General features: G+C 44.7%; 1 protein-coding gene across 1 annotated transcript in view; it reads left to right on the top strand.

The window, feature by feature from the left end:
• Positions 1 to 12982, top strand: part of grm5b (glutamate receptor, metabotropic 5b) — a gene marked incomplete at both ends in the record, with an annotated part of 110255 nt that extends 97273 nt beyond the window's left edge. The window contains 9 exon segments of the mRNA XM_079513837.1: positions 1538 to 1655; positions 2234 to 2420; positions 2792 to 2950; positions 4526 to 4651; positions 6669 to 6851; positions 11007 to 11173; positions 11626 to 12352; positions 12355 to 12357; positions 12617 to 12982. Coding sequence (XP_079369963.1) covers positions 1538 to 1655; positions 2234 to 2420; positions 2792 to 2950; positions 4526 to 4651; positions 6669 to 6851; positions 11007 to 11173; positions 11626 to 12352; positions 12355 to 12357; positions 12617 to 12982 — 2036 coding nt within the window.
• Positions 12983 to 21449: the final 8467 nt, after the last annotated feature.

Raw genomic sequence — 21449 nt, 5'->3', positions numbered from 1 at the left:
AGCCTCGCCCCACAGGGGCAAGGCATCTCCTCCCTTACTGGGCAGGGCTTTTCTTACCCCTCCCCTACTGGGCTGGGTTTTTCCAGCCCAACATGAGTTGGGCGTTGTTATAATCTAGTAGACAATAAAACAAGTAGAGTCTGGAAAAGCATTCCAGCAGCCAGCTGGAATGCCCCCTCACGCTCTTATCTTAACTGTTCTGCCCTCACTTTTATCTTCAATATGCACTTTGCTCAACCAATCAAATCATCGCCTCCTCCTCGACACATGCCTCCTCAAAGAGAGGAGGCATGTGTGAGTGGAGTGGGATGTTCTGAAGCCGGATTGAAATTCGTACATCATTTTTTTTTGTGGCAAGATACTTTTCAACCTGTTCATAGACAATTTTTTCCACCACTTTCGAGATGGAGCTGATAATAGAAATAGGGCGGTATAGTTGCCGGGGTCAACAGAGTGACTGCAGTTTCTTCCGGCGGTGAACTGTTTAACCGCTTTCAACCTTTGAGTATGTCATAGGCAATGACACATGGTCGAACATAGCAAAAAGAGAAGATCTACAAGCTCACAATGTTTTGTCAGCTTGTAGATCTGCTCTTGTCCCTTTAGTGCCTGAGTGGTTAAACTGTTCCTCATTTTGCTGGGAACTCCCTGGACATCAGAGCTTTTGGATCAGCTCAGGACAATTTGACTAAGTATAGAGGGTAAAACAAGACAGTGGCGATGGAGGGATTACACAGGAAGAGAAGGTTGGTTCAAACAGAGAGGATGACAGCGGGAGGGAAGGAGGGGACTGAAAGACAGGAATTAATGAGACAGAAATAATATTCTCCCATTTATGAGACAGGAGAGAGAAGAAGAGATGGATGGAAACAGTGCAGTGGTGCATGGGGGATGGAGAGGGAGAACAGACTGAATACAGTATGTGAATGTTAATAACCATAGGAAAGTCTTTTATATTCAAATAATATACTGGTTGATAAGTGACTCTGTGAGGATGAGTGGAGGGGAATTATGTCACGTTTCTACAGCGCTGTTCAGACAGCTTGAGGGAGGTTAGATGTACAGTACTATATGTACAATATGAGACGTACAGTCTCGGCAATGTGAACAGGGAAGAATGTCTGCTCTCTTTGTGTCAGTAGAATAGTTGGAATCATTCAACGCTCAATATTGGACCAGTGTTGCCATGTGTCTACTTAAATATTGGTAGTTGCGGGTTTTGGTTTTATGGGCTTGTTTCTGAAGTGTAGTTGCTTTTGGGCTTCATTAATACCCCCATCTGAACATGTTTTGTGCCAGGGACCCCCAAAAGAGGATTTAAACCCGACAGAGACGATTATATAATTCACTCGGCAAACACGCTTAGGCATTGGTTAGTGAGTTTTGGATTACGTAGATCATTGAGTTTACCATTAAATGTCCTGTCCTCTCCGCCCCATGCAGGCTGCGATCCTATCCATTAAATGTCCTGTCCTCTCCGCCCCATGCAGGCTGCGATCCTATCCATTAAATGTCCTGTCCTCTCCGCCCCATGCAGGCTGCGATCCTATCCCAGTGGAGTACCTGCGCTGGGGGGACCCAGAGCCCATCGCTGCGGTGGTCTTTGCCTGTCTGGGTCTCATGTTCACTTTCTTTGTCACCGCAGTCTTCATCAGGTAACACGTGTGTGTGTGTGTGTGTGTGTGTGTGTGTGTGTGTGTGTGTGTGTGTGTGTGTGTGTGCGTGTGTGCGTGCGTGCGTGCGTGCGTGCGTGCGTGCGTGCGTGCGTGCGTGCGTGCGTGCGTGCGTGCGTGCGTGCGTGCGTGCGTGCGTGCGTGCGTGCGGTACGTGTCAAAGTAGTCAATAGGGTAAAGGAGTGTTACAGAAATAAAAAAGGAAACAAATGTCAATATGGCGAACACAGTCAGACAGGACAAATGTAAAATGTACATGAGGTGCAGATACATAAATAAGTTCTTGTGCAAGTAGAGAAATATTAAGTAGCAGATATAAACAGCCGCAGATGGAATCACAGATCAATCATGTAAATGTATCGGCTACTGTACAACAGTGGTTCCCAAACGTTTTAGTTCAAGAGAAACTAGACTTTTCCACGGGACCAAGTGAGAATAGAAGATCTACAAGCCCACAAAGGGGCGCACCACTAGATCTGCTATTTTCACTACTTGGAGCCCGACCCCACTTTGAGAACCAGTGGTCTAACACTGTGTCTCTTGGTGTTGTTTGTGTGCAGGTTCAGGGACACCCCGGTGGTGAAGTCGTCCAGCAGAGAGCTGTGCTACATCATCCTGGCTGGCATCTGTCTGGGCTACCTGTGCACCTTCACTCTGATCGCCAAGCCCCACGTCATGCACTGCTACCTGCAGCGCCTGGGCATAGGCCTGTCTCCCGCCATGAGCTACTCTGCCCTGGTCACCAAGGTAAAACCTTAACCCTAATATAGGCCTGTCCCCCGCCATATTTCCCCCAAAAAATGCCAGGTTTAAAGTGCATGTGCCTATAGAGAAGATTTGGTTGCCTTCCCTGTCAACATACAAAGGTATATCTGTACTGTACTGTACTGTACTGTACTGTACTGTACTGTACTGTACTGTACTGTACTGTACTGTACTGTACTGTACTGTACTGTACTATTTGAACTGGGGACTCCCCACCCTGACAAGCTCTTGGAATCGCAGGCATTACATTTTGTCTGACTCGGTTCCACAGATACATATTGTGAAAATAGCCGATCTACAGGCTCACAACAACTACAAGCTGCAACTGTTGTTCTTCTATTCTTCTCCTCTAGACCAACCGCATCGCCCGCATCCTGGCGGGCAGCAAGAAGAAGATCTGCACCAAGAAACCTCGCTTCATGTCCGCCTGCGCTCAGCTCATCATCGCCTTCCTGCTCATCCTGCTGCAGCTGGCCATCATCGTGGCTCTGTTCCTCATGGAGCCTCCACAGGTAGGGGGCAGTAGAGAGTTCCTCATGGAGCCTCCACAGGTAGGGGGCAGTAGAGAGTTCCTCATGGAGCCACCACAGGTAGGGGGCAGTAGAGTTACTCATAGAGCCTCCACAGGTAGGGGGCAGTAGAGAGTTCCTCATGGAGCCTCCACAGGTAGGGGGCAGTAGAGAGTTCCTCTGGAGCCTCCACAGGTAGGGGGCAGTAGAGAGTTCCTCATGGAGCCTCCACAGGTAGGGGGCAGTAGAGAGTTCCTCATGGAGCCTCCACAGGTAGGGGGCAGTAGAGAGTTCCTCATGGAGCCTCCACAGGTAGGGGGCAGTAGAGAGTTCCTCATGGAGCCTCCACAGGTAGGGGGCAGTAGAGAGTTCCTCATGGAGCCTCCACAGGTAGGGGGCAGTAGAGAGTTCCTCATGGAGCCTCCACAGGTAGGGGGCAGTAGAGAGTTCCTCATGGAGCCTCCACAGGTAGGGGGCAGTAGAGAGTTCCTCATAGAGCCTCCACAGGTAGGGGGCAGTAGAGAGTTCCTCATGGAGCCTCCACAGGTAGGGGGCAGTAGAGAGTTCCTCATGGAGCCTCCACAGGTAGGGGGCAGTAGAGAGTTCCTCATGGAGCCTCCACAGGTAGGGGGCAGTAGAGAGTTCCTCATGGAGCCTCCACAGGTAGGGGGCAGTAGAGAGTTCCTCATGGAGCCTCCACAGGTAGGGGGCAGTAGAGAGTTCCTCATGGAGCCTCCACAGGTAGGGGGCAGTAGAGTTACTCATAGAGCCTCCACAGGTAGGGGGCAGTAGAGAGTTACTCATAGAGCCTCCACAGCCAGTAGAGAGTAGATGGATCCATGTTCCTCATGGAGCCTTTTCTGTCAGAAAGCCTTGTACAGTAGATTTCTCCATGCACCAGGGCAGTGGAGAGTAGATGTTCATTTGACTGTGTAAACAAATGGAACCAAATGGACCATTTGGTTCCATTTGTACACTCTCAGAGTTACATATACCCATAAGGTCCCCAGGCCCGGTGTTGAGATACAGTGGCATAGCACAGTTCAGCAGGGCAATTCAGTATGCTTGACTGTGCATAACATGCATAGCAGAGAAGAGAGTGTGGGGAAAATAATAAAGAACATTACAGTGCAGAACAAAAAATGTAAAGAAAACCTAGAACAGTTTAGCTGTGATTTTAGTTTTGTAGGAAACATTTCGGTTTTTTGGGGAGTTTGTTCCAGATGGTGGTGCATGAAAAAAACGAACGTTGAACGTATAGAACGTTGTCAATGGCAAATCAAGTGGCAAATCGAGTGGCAAAGTGAGTTTAATGTCGTTTAACATTGTTTAATACAATCAGATAGGACTTTTCTGTTTGGATGTATGGGCTGTCAAGGCCAGAAAGTAGTTGTTTGCCACTCAGTAGGCGTTCCCGCATAACTTCTGGGTATGATGATGATGTCACGCACATACCGAGTCAACCTAAATGTAATGCCTACAATTCCAAGTGTTTGTCAGGGTCGGCTACGTTGGTGACTGTTTTTGGTTGGTGACTGTTTTTGTTTACATTCTCTTTTGGACGATGGGTCCATGCAGGTTATCTATGACTACCCCAGTATCCGCCAGGTCAACCTCATCTGTAATACCACCAACGTGGGGGTGGTGGCGCCACTGGGCTACAATGGACTGCTCATCCTCAGCTGCACCTTCTACGCCTTTAAGGTACGTATGGGTCGGACACGCTGACATAAGTGACATTCACATCGTATACTCTACAATGTGTCGTTCTCTCCAGCTGTAGGTATAGATCAGGGGTCTTCGATGTTTTTTCAGGCCAAGGACCCCCTATAGCTGAGAGTGTTGAAGCAGGGACCCCTTGCCTGGCTTGGAGCGTCAGTGAATCCACAGTATGAGTCTGGCCAAGCCAGGCAAAGGGACCCCCACTACTACATACTGTATGAACATGTTCATATGCTGAAGACCCATTATTTAGATTATGATTGAAATATTAGTTATAATCATTTAGATGTTGTCTCTGATATGATATGGTTGCTTGGCATGACATCATATCCCACAGTCCAAGAAAATAGCTGCTGCATTAACAGCACCCACTGCTCCTAAAAATGGTAGGGTGGGTTAAAGGCAGAGGACCCGTTTCACATTATGCGCAAATTGTTGCTGTCGGGCAGAAAACTGTTCTATTCTGTGGTTTTTTTGTTTTGTTTTTTGTAAATTAATGTCAGACTACAATGTCACACAAAACAAAAGTATGGTTTTGAGCTTGTAGATCTGCTACTTTTGATGTTTTGAATTTGAATCATGAAAAGTAAACAACAGCTGAAGAAAGAAAGAAAATCAACAAACAAATTTTAATCAATTTTGTATCAATAGAGAGTGCATACATGGCGGCATCGTTAGGAATGTAATAATCTAATTGAATTCCAATTATATATTTTTTTTCTCTAATTGTGCCAGGTGCTTTGAATGGATTGAATGTGGGCCTGCTACAAATTTCTAAAAGAGGGAGAAACTATATAGCACAGTCGCCCGTCCTCAGAAAACACTTAGTATCAGGCCATGACCCGATGGAATGTATTTCATTGTGCTCATTAGACCGAACAGTGAACCATCGATTGGGCCATGGTGGCAGCATCGTAGACATTCCTTTCCAATACGTCTTTATGCCTCGTGACTCATCATAGCACATACTGTAAATATCCATGTACAGCCTGAGTCACAGGGTTTGCATGACAGTTTCATGTAGCGTGGAAACATAATGAGACATGTCGTCGATGTCAGGTCCAAACCTGAGAACCTTGTATGTGAGCAGCACAGCACATGTTGTAAACGCATCAATACTGCAATGTAAGATATACTCTGATACAAGTAGAAGCCCAGGTTTCGGCTTCAAAATATATAGGCTACTAAAAGTAAAAGAAAAAGTACTTTGTGCATATTGTCATTTCATGAGTTCAAAATGTTTTATACATTATATAATATATGCGACGCATTGTGAGCGTGTGGATTTTCAAATGGCCCAACTATAGGCCTATACGGCTGAAGTGGTTTTGTAATGATAACCAAATGTAAAGTAACTAGAGTTTTCAAATAATTGAAGTAAAAGCACAATATTTGCCTGATGCCTGATTTGATATAGTGGAGTAGAAGTAAAAGTATTGGAAATACTCCAGTAAAGTAAAATCAGACCCGTCTGAAGTGAGTGGTGCTGTACTGTACTGTACGCCTCCCTGGCCTCTGTGTGCGTGTGTGTGTGTGTGTGTGTGTGTGTGTGTGTGTGTGTGTGTGTGTGTGTGTGTGTGTGTGTGTGTGTGTGTGTGTGTGTGTGTGTGTGTGTGTGTGTGTGTGTGTGTGTGTGTGTGTGTGTGTGTGTGTGTGTGTGTGTGTGTGTGTGACGCTGCTCAACTGTGCCATCCAGTGGTAATAGTGAGGTGTTTCATATGTTCGTGCTTGGACGCGTACACATGCTTGGAGGCGTAGCTACACATACATACGTACATACATACAGTACATAGGGACACACATAGCTACGCAATGGAGTGGCTGAACCACTCAAACAATAGTGTCCTCTCCTCCTTCTGCATCAAATTTCTCATCCTTGCTGCTGTTCGTTGATGCTCTGTTAAGTAGCTACTTGTATTTCTCTCTCTCTCTCTCTCTCTCTCTCTCTCTCTCTCTCTCTCTCTCTCTCTCCCTCTCTCTCTCTCTGTCTCCTACGTAGACACGTAACGTTCCGGCCAACTTCAACGAGGCGAAGTACATCGCCTTCACCATGTACACCACCTGCATCATCTGGCTGGCGTTCGTGCCCATCTACTTCGGCTCCAACTACAAGATCATCACCATGTGCTTCAGTGTCAGCCTCAGCGCCACCGTGGCCCTGTGCTGCATGTTTGTACCCAAGGTAAGATCGTCACCCACGCGCTCCAGGGCCTGTCCGTTGTTCCGACAGCCCGTTATTCTGATGGTCCGATGGCCCATTTTTTCCTTCAAATCCCCAATAGTCTGAAAAATGTCCCATTGCGACCAAAGTCCCATTACACCAACCACCTGTTATTTCCAAAACAAATCTCACTCTTCCGACAGTCCAGTGATCTGATCATGTGTGCTATCCATGGTGCTGAATCGTCTGAAATGCCACAAAATAAGATAGATAGATAGATAGATAGATAGATAGATAGATAGATAGATAGATAGATAGATAGATAGATAGATAGATAGATAGATAGATAGATAGATAGATACATAGATACTTTATTGATCCCGTTATAACTTCTAAGCTTGTAGATTGGCTATTTTCACTATTTTAATAACTTTTTTATATATATTATCTGTGTCTGGTGGAAAATATGGACATAAGAGGTTTCTGCCTGACAGCAACGATATCAGTTACATGACTGCCTTAACACTGCCTGTGTCACAGTCTCAGTACAAGTGCCACACATGGCTCTACGCTGCACGTTTGTATCTCCAAGCCGGAAACATTGTCACCCACACGTTGTTAGCGCCACACGCCGCGCCGCCTCAGTCATAGATATTTAAATAAAAATCACACCCGTGTGAACTGAGTGGTGTAAGGTTTTATATAGCATGATCAGCTGTGGTCTGACGTAATGTCTGACGTAATGAAATCACACAAAATATGTTAAGTAAAAAAAGCTATAATTTTTGATAAATGTATGTATCACACCTGGATGTGATTTCACAACTGGCTGTTTTTGCGCAGAGAAAATGACCACGGTTGCTACGGTCATCCAGTTCACCCGGGTGTGATTTAATTACGTCAGAAATTATTTTGAACATAGCAACCATGGTCATTTTTTTATGCACACAAAAGCCAGTTGTAGGAGTGGTTTACACCACTCAAAAACTCACCCCTGTGTGAAGTGAGGGGCGCTAATATATTAAAGAATAACTCATGTTGATTAGGTGATGTAATGGTGATGTAAAACAAACATTAAACGCCATTAACAATAAAGAGACAATATGACGTAAATTACACATTATGGCGTAGATTTTCCCTTCATTGTCAATGCGTTTATAAAACAAACATTGAACTAAAGACAAACATTAAACATATAAATATCTCTAAATCATACCCGTTTCAGCATGCAACCAAGTGTAAAATGACACACTGGATCCCTTGTCCACTAGTCCCTGTGAAAAATGCAGTTGACGAACATTTTTCGTCTTAGTTTTAGTCGACGAAAACAACACTTATTACTCCATGTTGCCTGCAAGAGACACATGCCCCATGCACAGCCGAAGGATTTATGTCCTTTTTATGTCTATGGCCTCAGTGACACCGTGGGTCTGTCTGTGCTGTGTGTTTGTGCCCAAGGAGAGATCGTCACCCACGTGCGTCAGGCGTCACAGCCACAGTGCCACTGTCAATGTTGCCAGTTCTGCTTATTACAAGCCACTTAGAGCTTTTGAATATTGGTATAGTTGGTAGTTTTTGGGGGGTCTTTTCCTAAAGTATAGTTGCTTATTTTGGTCTTGCTTCCTAATGTTGTTTAAATCAGTGATTCTCAAAGATCTTCATGTCAAGCACAGCTCCCCTGTTTGCATTTAATGTATTTTTCTACGAATGCCCCCATCTGAACATATTTTGTGCCAGGGACCCCCCATGGGACTTGTTGTCCCATGGGGGGACAATATTTTTGTATTCTTTTATTTTATTTTATTTTTTTCCCTTCCAAAAATCACACTTGTGTGAAGTGAGGGGTGCTCTTATTGGCATACATCATCCTACATCACATTCCGTGCTCCGTCAATTAAATCATCTCCAATTTGATACGCACAAACACACAAAGCTGTGTGTTTGTGCTTTTTTCTAAATGCTGATGTATAGGTTTAAAGTGCTCATGTGGCCTATTATATAATAGTAGCTCTTTTTGGGCTTGTTTTTATAGACCTGGTTGCATGTTTCTCTCTCAATATTGTGCAACACTGGCCACCGTGTCCATAGCTGTAAGCAGCTTGAGAGGAATCTGGTGCTTTCTGTCTCATGCTGGCTTCCATTACGCTTTTAGCACAGCATGGCCTGCTACTGCTCTGCTGGACGCAGTATTAAACTAGATGGGTTTTTGGATAGCTCACGGAGTCACGGACAATGCAAGTGTGCTGGAAGGGCTGAGGCAATTTAATTTGACGAATAAACACAGAAAGATTCTTATAGTTTTTGAGGGGTGCTAGCCCCTCCTATATATTCAGCTATATAGTGTAGATTTTTGTCCTAACACAAACATTAAATGCCATTGACAATGAATGGAGAATTTACGTAATATGTAGACGAGCAAATCGGCTATTTTCGTCCTACACAAAGCAAATCAGTATTTTTGTTAAATTCACATTGACAAAGAATGGAGAATTTACGTCATATATGTCTGAGCAAATTGACATGTTAAGTCATGATGATGTACGATGATAAGAGCGCCCCTCACTTCACACAGGTTTTTTGTATTTTTGAGTGGTGTAAACCACTCCAACGACTGGCTTTGTTAGTCTGTCTGTCTGTGCTCAAAAAATGAGCATGGTTGCTACGGTCACCCAGTTCACCCGGGTGGGATTTCATTACGTCAGACATTACGTCAGACCACAGCTGATCAGGCTATATAAGACCTTGCACCACTCAGTTCACACGGGTGTGATTTTTTATATTCAACTAATTTGATTAGTCTGATTAACCACATAACCCTTAGTATACTTTGTTGTACAAATAGTGAAAATATAACGATACAAGCTCACAAAGCTTTGTGAATGCACCGTGTTGAGCTTGTAGATCTGCAATCTTCACAATGCTAGAGGTTCGGGCTGCTATGCCGCTATGCACCCCTATACACCTATACATTGAGCTCTATGCACCCCTAAACACCTATACATTGAGCTATATGCACCCCTATACACCTATACATTGAGCTACATGCCGACCCCACCAATATGTCTGAGTCATAGTGTTGGGGGGTTTTGTCAGAGTACTCGTTCTACACGTCTGTCTGTGTCCCTTCTGTGCCTATATGGAGATGTCTGTCTGTCTGTCCTTTCTATGCCCAAGGAGATCTCTGTATATGTCAGTGCTTGTTCCATTTATGCCCATATATGGAGATCCTGATTTCATCAGTATCACACTCTGATCAGTATATGCCCATATTGGAATGCCCATATATGGGCATATTGGTTGGATCTGCGGTTCTGGACAACTGGATATCCAAACTGGACAGCGGGTGCCGCACTCCCTCCCTCGCACATGCAAAGTTTGAAGTCTGTAAGACAAGATGCATAGCGGTCGGATCTGTGACTGTGGACAACCGGATCTCTGTATCCGTCAGTCCTTGTCCCTATTATGCCCATATATGGAGATTGCTGATGTCATCAGGCCCATATATGAGCATGCCCACTTTTATCCTCATTATATGGAGCTGACTGATTTGTTAGTTTTTGAGGGGCGCTACGCCGCTATCCCCTCCTATCCTATTCAGCTATTAGTGTAGATTTTCATCTTACACAAACATCTTACAAAAACTTCCCATTGACAATGAATGGAGAATGTACGTCATGATGTACAATGATAAGAGCGCCCCTCACTTCACACGGGTGTGATTCTTTTGATAGGGTATGTGAGATGGGGATACACATTATGTTATGAGAGGCTGTAGCTTAAAATGATTGTAAAGGATTTTACAAACAAGAGAAAAGTATAGTGACATTTAATAACACAACAATCACAGTAAGCATTACCTGCATCCACCCACCGTCACCCTCTTATTCAAGGTTGGGTCACAGAGCTGGCAGAAAACCGTCGACTTCCCTTTCCTATACGTTTGCCAGCTCTGACTGAGGGGATGCCGAGTTGTTCCCAGTTCAGTGTGGAGATCTAATCCCTCCACCTGGTCTTCTGTCTGACTGGGGAGATGCCAAGGCGTTGACAAATTACTTTTTTTGTTTTTCTTTGTATAACCAGTGAAGACACAGGCAGGCAGTGTCCTGGAAATGTATTTATTTATCTATTTTCTAAGTTCATATACAGTACATACCGTTTTTGTGTGTCTGTTTTTAGGTATACATAATCCTGGCCAAGCCGGAGCGCAACGTGCGCAGTGCCTTCACCACCAGCACAGTGGTACGCATGCACGTGGGCGACGGGAAGTCCTCCTCCGCGGCCAGCCGCTCCTCCAGTCTGGTCAACCTCTGGAGGCGCAGGGGCTCTGCTGGAGAGACTCTCAGGTAGGCCTGTGTCTGCGTGCGTGTGTGCGTGTGTGCGCGTGTGTGCGTGTGTGTGTGCGCCTGCATGTGCGTGCCTGCGTGCGTGCGTGCATGTGTGCTTGCACGTGTGCGTGCATGTGAGAGAGAGAGCGAGAGAGAGAGAGAGAAAGAGAGAGAGAAAGAGAGCAGTGGGATTTGTAGCCAGGTCAATGCCTGGTTAGTGTCACTAAAACAAAATGTACCTTTTTTGTAATGGCCCTCTCAGAGACGATCGTGTGTGCAAGTGTGCACTGGTGTCTATGCGTTTGCATGCATCCACGTGCATGGAGAGCTGTCTGTCACTCTGACCCTAACATGAACCACAGACAGTGGCCTAATGGAGGCAGTGTGACGAACAGAGGCTGGGCAGTCCTCTTCAAACACACAATGGTACTCTGTCCACCGCTGACACGGTGTGTGTTTTCTTCACTCAGCTCCAATGGGAAGTCAGTGTCCTGGGCCCAGACGGAGCGCAGCGGTTCCCGAGGCAACCACCTGTGGCAGCGTCTCTCCTTCCACATCAAGAGGAAAGAGAACAACCAGACGGCGATCATCAAGCCCTTCTCCAAGACGCCCGATGGACGCTACTGCGGAGGCGGAGACCTGCCTCCCCACATGCCCCTGCCCTCGTTCCCATCCATCGGCGGCCGCCCTGACGCCGGCGTCGTCGACAAGACCCTATATGAGCTGCCGGAGGCCGAGGAGAGGTACCCGGTGCCCACGTACCGGCCCCAGACCCCTTCACCCATCAGCACGGTCAGCCAGAGGCTCGGGGGGGAGGAGGCCCTGGTTGTGGGCGTACCTTCGTACATGAGTGTCAGTGGCGGCCATATTGCCGGGGGAACGGACGGACGTGGGGTGGTTACCGTGGTCAGGGCGGCGGGGGAGGCCCCCAGCTCGCTCATGGACCAGATCAGCTGTGTGGTGAGCCGCTTCACCGCCAACATCAGCGAGCTCAACAGCATGATGCTCTCCCCCTCGCCAACGCACGCTCCCGCTCACGTCCACGCCCCCGCCCCGCCGGCTTCGCCGCCGCATCCCGTCGACCCGTACCTGTTGCCCCGGGAGACCCCGAATCCGCCCCCCACGCTGACCACCTACGCCGACGTCCAACCCCTGCCCCCCGTGGAGTCCCGGGCGGACTGCGAACCCCGCTCCCTGCCGCCGTACCCTCCTAACCCCCCCTACCCCCTGCCGCCTCCCCCTCCTCACACGCAGCAAGCCCAGTTCTCACCTCCTCACTCACCGTACCCCCTGCCGCCTCCCCCTCCTCCTCACACGCAGCAGGCCCAGTACTCACCTCCACACTCGCCGTACCCCCTGCCGCCTCCCCCTCCTCCTCACGCGCAGCAGGCCCAGTACTCACCTCCACACTCGCCGTTCCCCCTGCCGCCTCCCCCTCCTCCTCACACGCAGCAGGCCCAGTACTCACCTCCACACTCGCCGTACCCCCTGCCGCCTCCCCCTCCTCCTCACGCACAGCATGCCCAGTTCTCGCCACCGGCTTCCCCGCCCGCACGGTTGGGTGTGGGTGCCGCGCCTCCCCTGCACGGTGGCCTCGCCGACTCCCCCCTGAGGAGGGCGGATCTGGAGGAGGAGCTTATGGCGCTGACGCCCCCCTCGCCGTTCCGCGACTCGCTGGCGTCCAGCGACGACGGCGGCTCGCCGATCTCGGAGTCTGCCCTCTGTCTGCCCCCGGTCCCCTCCCACCCTCCGCCGTCGCCCCCCTCGCCCAACAAGTACAACCGGCTGATGCTCAGAAACTACAGCCAGAGCTCCTCCTCGCTGTGAGAGGAGGGCGGAGGAGGAAAGACGAGACAGAAGTGAAGGAGGAGAAACAAACGCAGGTTGTTTCCGAGGGAGTTACGGAGATGAGACCCTAATCGGTCCGTCCGTCCCTCCGTGAAGCAACGACTGGCACCGAAGGGATGACGGAGAAGTCAATGGCTCTTTTTTTCGACTACAAGAACTAAGCAAACCGTGTGCCGTGTTACCGGATTTCACGGCTTCTGGGTTTGTTTCTCTAAACCTAATTTAGTTCCTGCTCAGGAGGTGGTACTAAAACCCAAGTTTCGGGAACCCAGAACTCGGAACATATACTATACAAAATTTGCGCCATCGGCTATTTGTTTTCGGGTTTTAGGACGTACCAGTGTACCACCCTCCCGGTCGCTATAATGGAAATGCGGACAAAAAGACAAAAACTAAAATCACCTCTTCGTAGTCGAGAAGAGCCAGTGGGATGACGGAAGAGGGTCCTTCAAGGACCGGTCGGTGCAAGGACTGGTCAGTGAGGTCATCAAAGGGCGACAGTCGTGCTTTGTCTGTGTTTACATTGTTCCAGTGAGGTGCGAGTAATCTAGTACCCTGACGTTGGGGATTGTACTGTAGATTTGTTTTCATTGTTGTCTATATGGAGAGTATAAGAGAGCAAGGACTTTACGGAAATGGCCACAACATAGCTTTTTTTTGTGTTTTGGTGTGTGCAAAATGATTCTTCTCTCGAGGTCTAGAGTTACAGTATAACGTCCATTTGGGTAGTGGCCTTAAATTAACATGGCTGTCAACTAATTAGAAAGTGTTTGTGTACGTGTGTGTGTGTGTGTGTGTGTGTGTGTGTGTGTGTGTGTGTGTGTGTGTGTGTGTGTGTGTGTGTGTGTGTGTGTGTGTGTGTGTGTGTGTGTGTGTGTGTGTGTGTGTGTGTGCGTGTGTGTGTGTGTGTGTGCGTGTTGTGTGTGTGGCCATAGGCAAAGACAATGTCACAGTTGTGGACAAACTATTATGTATGTATTTAAGACAAGCTCAAGCCCGACTTAATGCTTCTGCGTCAAGGTGTTGCCGTGGATGTTTACATCACGGTTGTGTGTAGGCTTCAACCACAACACCTGAACGCACCACACACACACACACACACACACACACACACACACACACACACACACACACACACACACACACACACACTACTGTACTGTAACACTGTATAATGCACCACACACGCCTGTCAAGATCGGATATTGTAAGCAATTTGTGATGGGTCAGCGTCACTATTCTGATGGCGTGTTGGTCCGACTCGCCCCATTACCTACTAACCCTGTCAATACCCTCCGTACCCAGGCTTTTATTTTCGATTTTTGGAAAATCTGGCACAGGAAGTGGGAGCCAACTTGTATTTCGCTAAAGAATAACAGGGCAGAGGAGCGTCGCTCCAAATTTGGTGATATCAGTGTTCTCCGCTGTTTTCTACCGGGGAGGGGAGGGGGGCGGGCACTCAGATCAGTGAACCAATAGGATCCATTGGCTGTTTTCGCCGGCACCCACCCATCTAGAAATCACACAGACACAGGCTGGAGCAGGCTAACCCTGTCCCTAAACCAGAAACCTAACCGCACGCCAAGCCACGTTTTGTCGGACTTATGCGCCGTCGGAATTACGAGCGGATCCCATTTGTGATCACAAATCTTAAAGACATGCGCACACACACACATACACACACGCATAGACCTATGCACAGGCATGCCTGCCCGCACGCACGTATGTGCACGTGCACGTGCACACACACACCCACACACACACACACACACACACGCACACACACACACACACACACACACACACACACACACACACACACACACACACACACACACACACGCACACACACACACAGTATGTGTGTATGCACATATCCACAAACGCACATCCATGTAAATAGATGTGAGGATATGGGTTTTCCTCGCTGATAGAATCCCACATGCTTCTGACAAAAGTGCATTGTTTTAACATACAGCACCGTGCTGCATTTTACTCTTAAAGGGACACTTCACCCATTCTCAACCATATCTTCATATAACTGGTCCTCCTCAGTAAAGTCATTGTTAGACGGTACCATTCATATTCTCCCTGGCTTCAGAAACCTGCTCTACCAGTGACATCGTTCGATGAGGATTCCAATCCTGGTGAGCTACAGTAGCACACTGAAATACCACATGTGTTTAATTATCAGGTTTGATCTGGTTTAAATTGCCACACCTGCCTAGTGCCTACCGATCATCATGTCACTGGTAGTTTGGTTAGAGCAGATGAAATGGTGCCATCTTATAATGAGCAATAGCAAGGTTCAATTATATAATAATATTGTGTGTAAGGTTGAGGAATAGGTGCTCCTTTAGGAACTTTACAAACCATGTCTATTTTATCATTTATTTTTAAATGTGGTATTATTATTTCAGCCCACCCTTCTTTTCACCCACCCTCTGCCTCTCTCTCTCTCTCTCTCTCTCGCTCTCTGCCTCTCTCTTTCTTTCTCCTACCCTTCATCCGCCCTGTATGTAATTGAATATCTTCGATTTTCTCATGGTTTGTATGAATGTATATTTTCTACATGAATCCTGAAGCAGTATATAGGGACCAATCATGTGTCTGTGACTATAGCACGAGGAGGCTGTTCCAGACCGGCCTTCCTTTTACTCAACGCATCTTATTGAGGGAATGCATTACTGTTGGCCATTGAGATTACAGTGTTTCAGTGCCAGTGTTAACCGTTAAGAAGCACACATGGTGCCATTATCAGAGATTTTGCAATCTAGCCCCCCTAGAACACCCCCTATTGATGACCCTGCCCGAGACTATAGACTGAATCATCATGACATCACCACATTCTTCAAGAACAGGGCAATTTTAATATTGTTATTGACTATATTAGAAACATAATATTTTGTTCTAAAATATCCACAGCTTGACAAAGTTATAAAGACATAGCTAATGTTCACACTTCATTTTCATATTGTGAAAACAATCTGACCAGGTTCTGTTTGTTCTTTCAAACAATTATGATCTGGTCTAATACTCAATCTTTTAATGTTTGAGACAACAGGCTTTTCCTCTTGTAAACAAGTCGTGGTGTTTACACAGGCAGCAGCTCTTAAACAGGCTACTTGATTAACATTAATAACACTATTAAGTGAATGTGGCTGTAATGTGACACACTAAGATGCTTTAGAGTACTGGAGTCTTGGTCTGGTGCCAGCTATACCTCCACAGAGGGAACAGACTGCACTGGCAAGGAGCAGCAATACTTGCCCACCCGCGCTAATTCCTGACAGTTGGCATGGTGTGACAAAATGTAATGTCAATAACACTGGGCTCTTGATATCCTGAACAAATATAAATTAGAATTAAGAATTAAAAAAGGATTGCTACAGTTGGAGGCCATCGATATTGTCCTTTTCTTTTTGCTGAGGTTTGCGTGATCTGCGCAAAAGGACAATTTTGGGCGGGAACCCCTTTTGGTGTTTTAAACATTGTTATAATTTAGCTATTGAAAAATAGCAGATCTACAAGCTCATAGCGCGCCACCGAGTGGCGCGCTACGAGCTTGTAGGTCTGCTATTTTTGAAAAATCGTGAAAATATTTATTTCAGAAAACTGGAGGATTTAGAAGGATTTTTTTAAATTTTGAGGTCAGGCCTAAATGGGTCAAATGATAAGGGACAATATCGGTGGCACCCAACTGTACATCAGTGTTTCAGTAGCACTTGGCTCATATAGTGATGGGTGCACCAGGGACCTTTTCAGAATGTACCCAGGCAGGTCTGTAACTCTGAGAGTGTACGAAAGGAGGCAAATGGACCTTTAAAGGTATATTCAGTGATTTCACTTCATTCAAATATCACTTCTTTTTTCTTTTTCTTTTTATAATCCTCCCTACTATAGAGTGTGCTGACCATATAAGGAGTTCCTCCCTGTCCCCAGTGAGCCCCTGGGGTCAAAAAACCCTAGTTTCAGTTTTGGTGGCGGGTGGCAAAGCCTTCATCCAATCAGGATGAGAGGGGCCTTCCTCCAATCATGATCGAGTGGGGGCGGGCCTTGGTGCACGTGCTGTTGGCCTGTTGGACTTCCCCCCACTGTAGTGCGTGCATGTGCACATTTTGTTACCGGGGCGGACTGGGTGGTTTTCCAAATCACCCAAATCACTGAATGCTCCTTTAACAGAGTTAAACTCTCTCTCTAGTCTACTCTCAGAGGGTCCTTGGAATAACAAAAACTTGAGAACCCTGGTTAAGTCTAGTATTACTGCTCCATGGTAGCCAGGAATAATACACTTCAGTCTGATTTTGTAAATAATAAGGGCATTTAAAGACATTTTTGTATTTTTTTTAATTTAATTTATTTTTATTTAGATAAGTAAAATTAATTTACATATCATGAAAAATAATGACACCACAATTTTTGTAACTGTATCGTGACATCTTACTGTACCGAAATGTACAAAAACTGTGTTAATGCGCCGAATTTGAAAGTGACCATTCCTATTGAAATGTGCTAATTCAACGATATAATAACGATTAACGTGAATTATGATTATTATTGTGCCAAAGGGGTTAGGGCTTCGTTGAAAGGGTGTAACTATAAGTAGCTTGTGGGTAGATAATAGGTTTTCGTAAAAGAAGAAAAAAATAAGAAAAATGTTGTATGTTGAACAGTTTTTATTGTTGTTTTGGATATTTTATATATAAATATATTCCAGACTTTAAAATGTAAAAGCAATACTATCCATAAGCATCCACAGTAATCTGAGTGGAGTTAGTTGGATCATCTGTATTTTAGATTTTGTTCAGAATGCAGACATCAGATTTTACAGTGTGGACAGTCAGTTCGCAAGCTCACATTGAATACAGTCTTTAGTGGAACTAAAAATCGGATTTGAGAAACAGATGGATTTGTCTGCATTCTGAACATAGCCCTATAGCCTCTTGTTCATCACCATATTTCCACCATTATTGCCAGTGAGGCAGCAGCAGTACAACAGTGAGCAGATGAACTGCCAATTTGACCCACCCAATTTGTCTAGAGGGGCGCATTTGGGGTAATAGTTCCTATTAACATTACAGGACCTTATTCTTCAACTTTTTTGATTATATCGTCTCAGTCTGTCCCCTTAGATCACTTTCCTACTTTTAGTCTCATTTGACAAGAGAGCAACCCCCTTAACATTTAGCAGCAATGAGATTGACAGATACAATGTATCTTTCTTATCGTATTTTTGCTGCTCACTGCACACAAAGAAATGTTGGATGTTCTCAGTTCTCTGTGATTGCGTTGTTGAGGTGCTATAGCAATGTTTACCAACCTGAATTAATTCCTGGGGCATGAGGACCTTAAAACAGGTTGTTTCTATGTTGGATTCAGATTGGACTGACCAATTATACTAAGGTACCCAGACCTTCCTGTTTGGACATTTTAAATGTTGCACTAAATCATATAACATTTTTGGGTCATTGTATTGTCAACAATAGAAAAAAAAGAAAAAACAAATATCTACAATTTACAAGAATTTTCAAAAAGGTTAAACATAGAGAAAATAGCGGATCAGCAAGTTCACAACCCGCAATGTGATTGTAGCTATTTGTTGTATAAGAAGTATGCGTTTATATATTTAAAAAAGTTGAGGACGTAGGCTACAGTAACTGCAGGTACCACTTTGGTAGAATGGTTCTTTGGATGTTCTGAATCTATAGTGCTTCTTCTATAGTGAATCTATAGTGCTTCTTCAACTTAGTTTACGTTTTGTCTTAAAGGGCTCAATCCTGTGAAATCGTCACATTTGGATATTCCAATATCTAGCCTTTAACAAAGAGATATTAGGGGAGTTTAAGAGTTCAGCCATCTTATTTTGGGGGATTTTATAAATGTAAGATGAGTTTAAATGTAAAAAGTTTCTTTGTTTTTACATCAGGCATAAAAATTGCAATGTGGATAACCGGTGGATAGACCAAATTTACACACACTTGTACATCTTGTCCAATGCTATCACAAAGTTATGTATAGTAGTATTGTGGTATTACATCTTAGCCAGTCTTGCAGTTAGTATGTGTCTGGTTCATTTATATTTCCTTTTGTGCTGTCAACGGTCAATGCTCAATGGTGTTGTGCCTAAAAACAACGACATTGTACAACAACATCATTGTACAACAAAGAATGAATCAGACTTAAAGTCATGGTGTGATTCATTTTATTATAGGGCTAGTAGCTAGTGTTGTAGGCGACACCTCTCGTAGTTCTGCTGTCTGTGGTCTGGTAGAACTCAGATTCCCAGAATTCAGTTTGAAACAAAAGGTTTAACAAAAGTGCTCGTCCAAGACAAATGCTGCCTTCATTTAAGTAATGAATTTGTTTAGCAAGTCAACAGTGTTGTTACTATAGAAATGGTATATTAAAAGCTCAACTAAAAGCAAGAGTGAAGAAGTATAGTTTTGAGCTGTGCTTTAAGAATGTCTACAGAGACTGCCTGTCGAAGGTATATATTAATGGTGTACTATTGTAACTGGTGCCTGCGTCATTTTGGCTGGAATGTTAGCTGCAGACAGTGCCTATAAATTGTAAATTATGTTTCCACCCGACAGATAGGCTATATACTGTATCTTAAGTTGCTTTTCAGCATTTCGAGGGCCACATGTTTAGAACAATTATGTGTTGTTGAGTTGCATAATAGGTAATGTTCTAAAAGTATTTTAGTAAAAGTAAAAGTAAAAAAAAAATAAGTAAAAGTATTTTAGTACAGTATATTAGTATATTATATCAGTATATTATCTGAGAGAGGTTCTCCAACAACGCGGAAAGTCCTTTTTCAGAACAAACCGATACGCTGAATGAACAGACCGTATTAGTGTTGCCCTGACATTGTTCTGGCGGTGCATTATTCCAAAGTGGCGTTGTTCCGAAGCAAACAGAAACTCACCAACCGCAAGCTGCAAACTGCTCAGCATGTACGGAGCATAACAGGATACAGTATGAGCTTGCACAGTTTTTGTATTTAGAATAAGGTTGTACTGAATGTTGGCTGGAGAGAGCACATGCCTAGCATATAAGGCATAAGGATTATTTTCTGTATAAATTATGTTTCCACAAAATGCTGATCTGAATGTTGCTTGTTATATGTGAGGAGACATCTGTCATGGTCCATTAGCAAGTGTGGAGAGTGGAGAACAGCTAGTGTAACTATACTACTTACTAAATATACTGCTGTAATATTATTACTTTCCCCATTACCGAGTAGTCAACTTATAACAATTGCCAAAACAGTAATAATATCACACATTAAGCCAAGTAACTCTGAGTTACTAAGTAACAAATTAATCAACTTTATTTATTTTTGACCAAGAAAGACTTATTAAGCCTATAAATTATGGTCCTTAGTAGGAGGTATAGTCACATGCTTAAAAGAAACAGATCTACAAGCTGCCAACCTGTTGCAATGTGTTACAAGTATCTTGTAGATCTGTACCATACTGTAGCATGTGCCTTCTCTCAAAATAATGACATAACCTCTACATGCAGAAGTAAAATAGTAATTAACTAGTTAATCTTGATACCAAGTAATACATTATAAGTAAATAGTAATTTATTACATGTTAATCCCGAGTCACTTGCCCAACACTGGAGAAGTATACTTGATTACAATCAACGAAAGTGAACAAATAAAATCTAAAATAATCATAGATGTAGAGGTCGTATATATGTAAGCTGGTTGTCTTATACTTAGACAAGAGAGTTTCAGGGTTCATCAGCGCTCATGTGCAAGTGGAAGCATTTAAGTGGGTCATTCCGTGTTGATAGAGCTGAACTAGTATTTTATTTATTTTATTTTTATTTATTTTTTATTTATTTGTTTTATGTGTTTTATTTCATTAAGAGAGCACAGGCTAAAGGCAACATTTCCTTCCTTGGTACATAATGACCTATATTAGGGGTCACTGTTAGAGAATAAAGCCACCACTGTGACATCATGCCATATCACTTTGGCGCCATGTCTCTCTCTACAGACCCACCGTAGAGAGACAGGACGCCACGCAGAACAACAGCGACGTGTTGCTTCCTTTACCAAGTCATATATCGTTAGCATTATGGCATACTTGCCTAAGTCATATTTCAAGGTTTTCAGGAGAGACTAAATAAATAAATAAATCACTTTCTATCATCTAGGACTCGGAGGTGATGCAATCATGAGAAAATAACAGATTTTTCCTGAGTCATGTTTACCGGGTATCTGCCTTTATTTATATGTGCCTATACTCTCCTAACAGCTGATTCATCCAGCATAATTGCCTGTCCTCAGCGTATCAGAATGCTTGTTACATTCAAAATCATTTCTGCCTAAGTCAAACGTTTTGACTTAAAATCACTTTCTGGAATGTAATATACACGCTGTAAAGTTGGCCGAGTGGCCATGGCTCCAAAAAGTGACAGAATCCAGCAA

The sequence above is a fragment of the Electrona antarctica genome (assembly GCF_951216825.1).
Source record: "Electrona antarctica genome assembly, chromosome: 11".
Taxonomy (NCBI): domain Eukaryota; kingdom Metazoa; phylum Chordata; class Actinopteri; order Myctophiformes; family Myctophidae; genus Electrona; species Electrona antarctica.
This window is presented reverse-complemented; position numbering and strand designations above follow the sequence as displayed.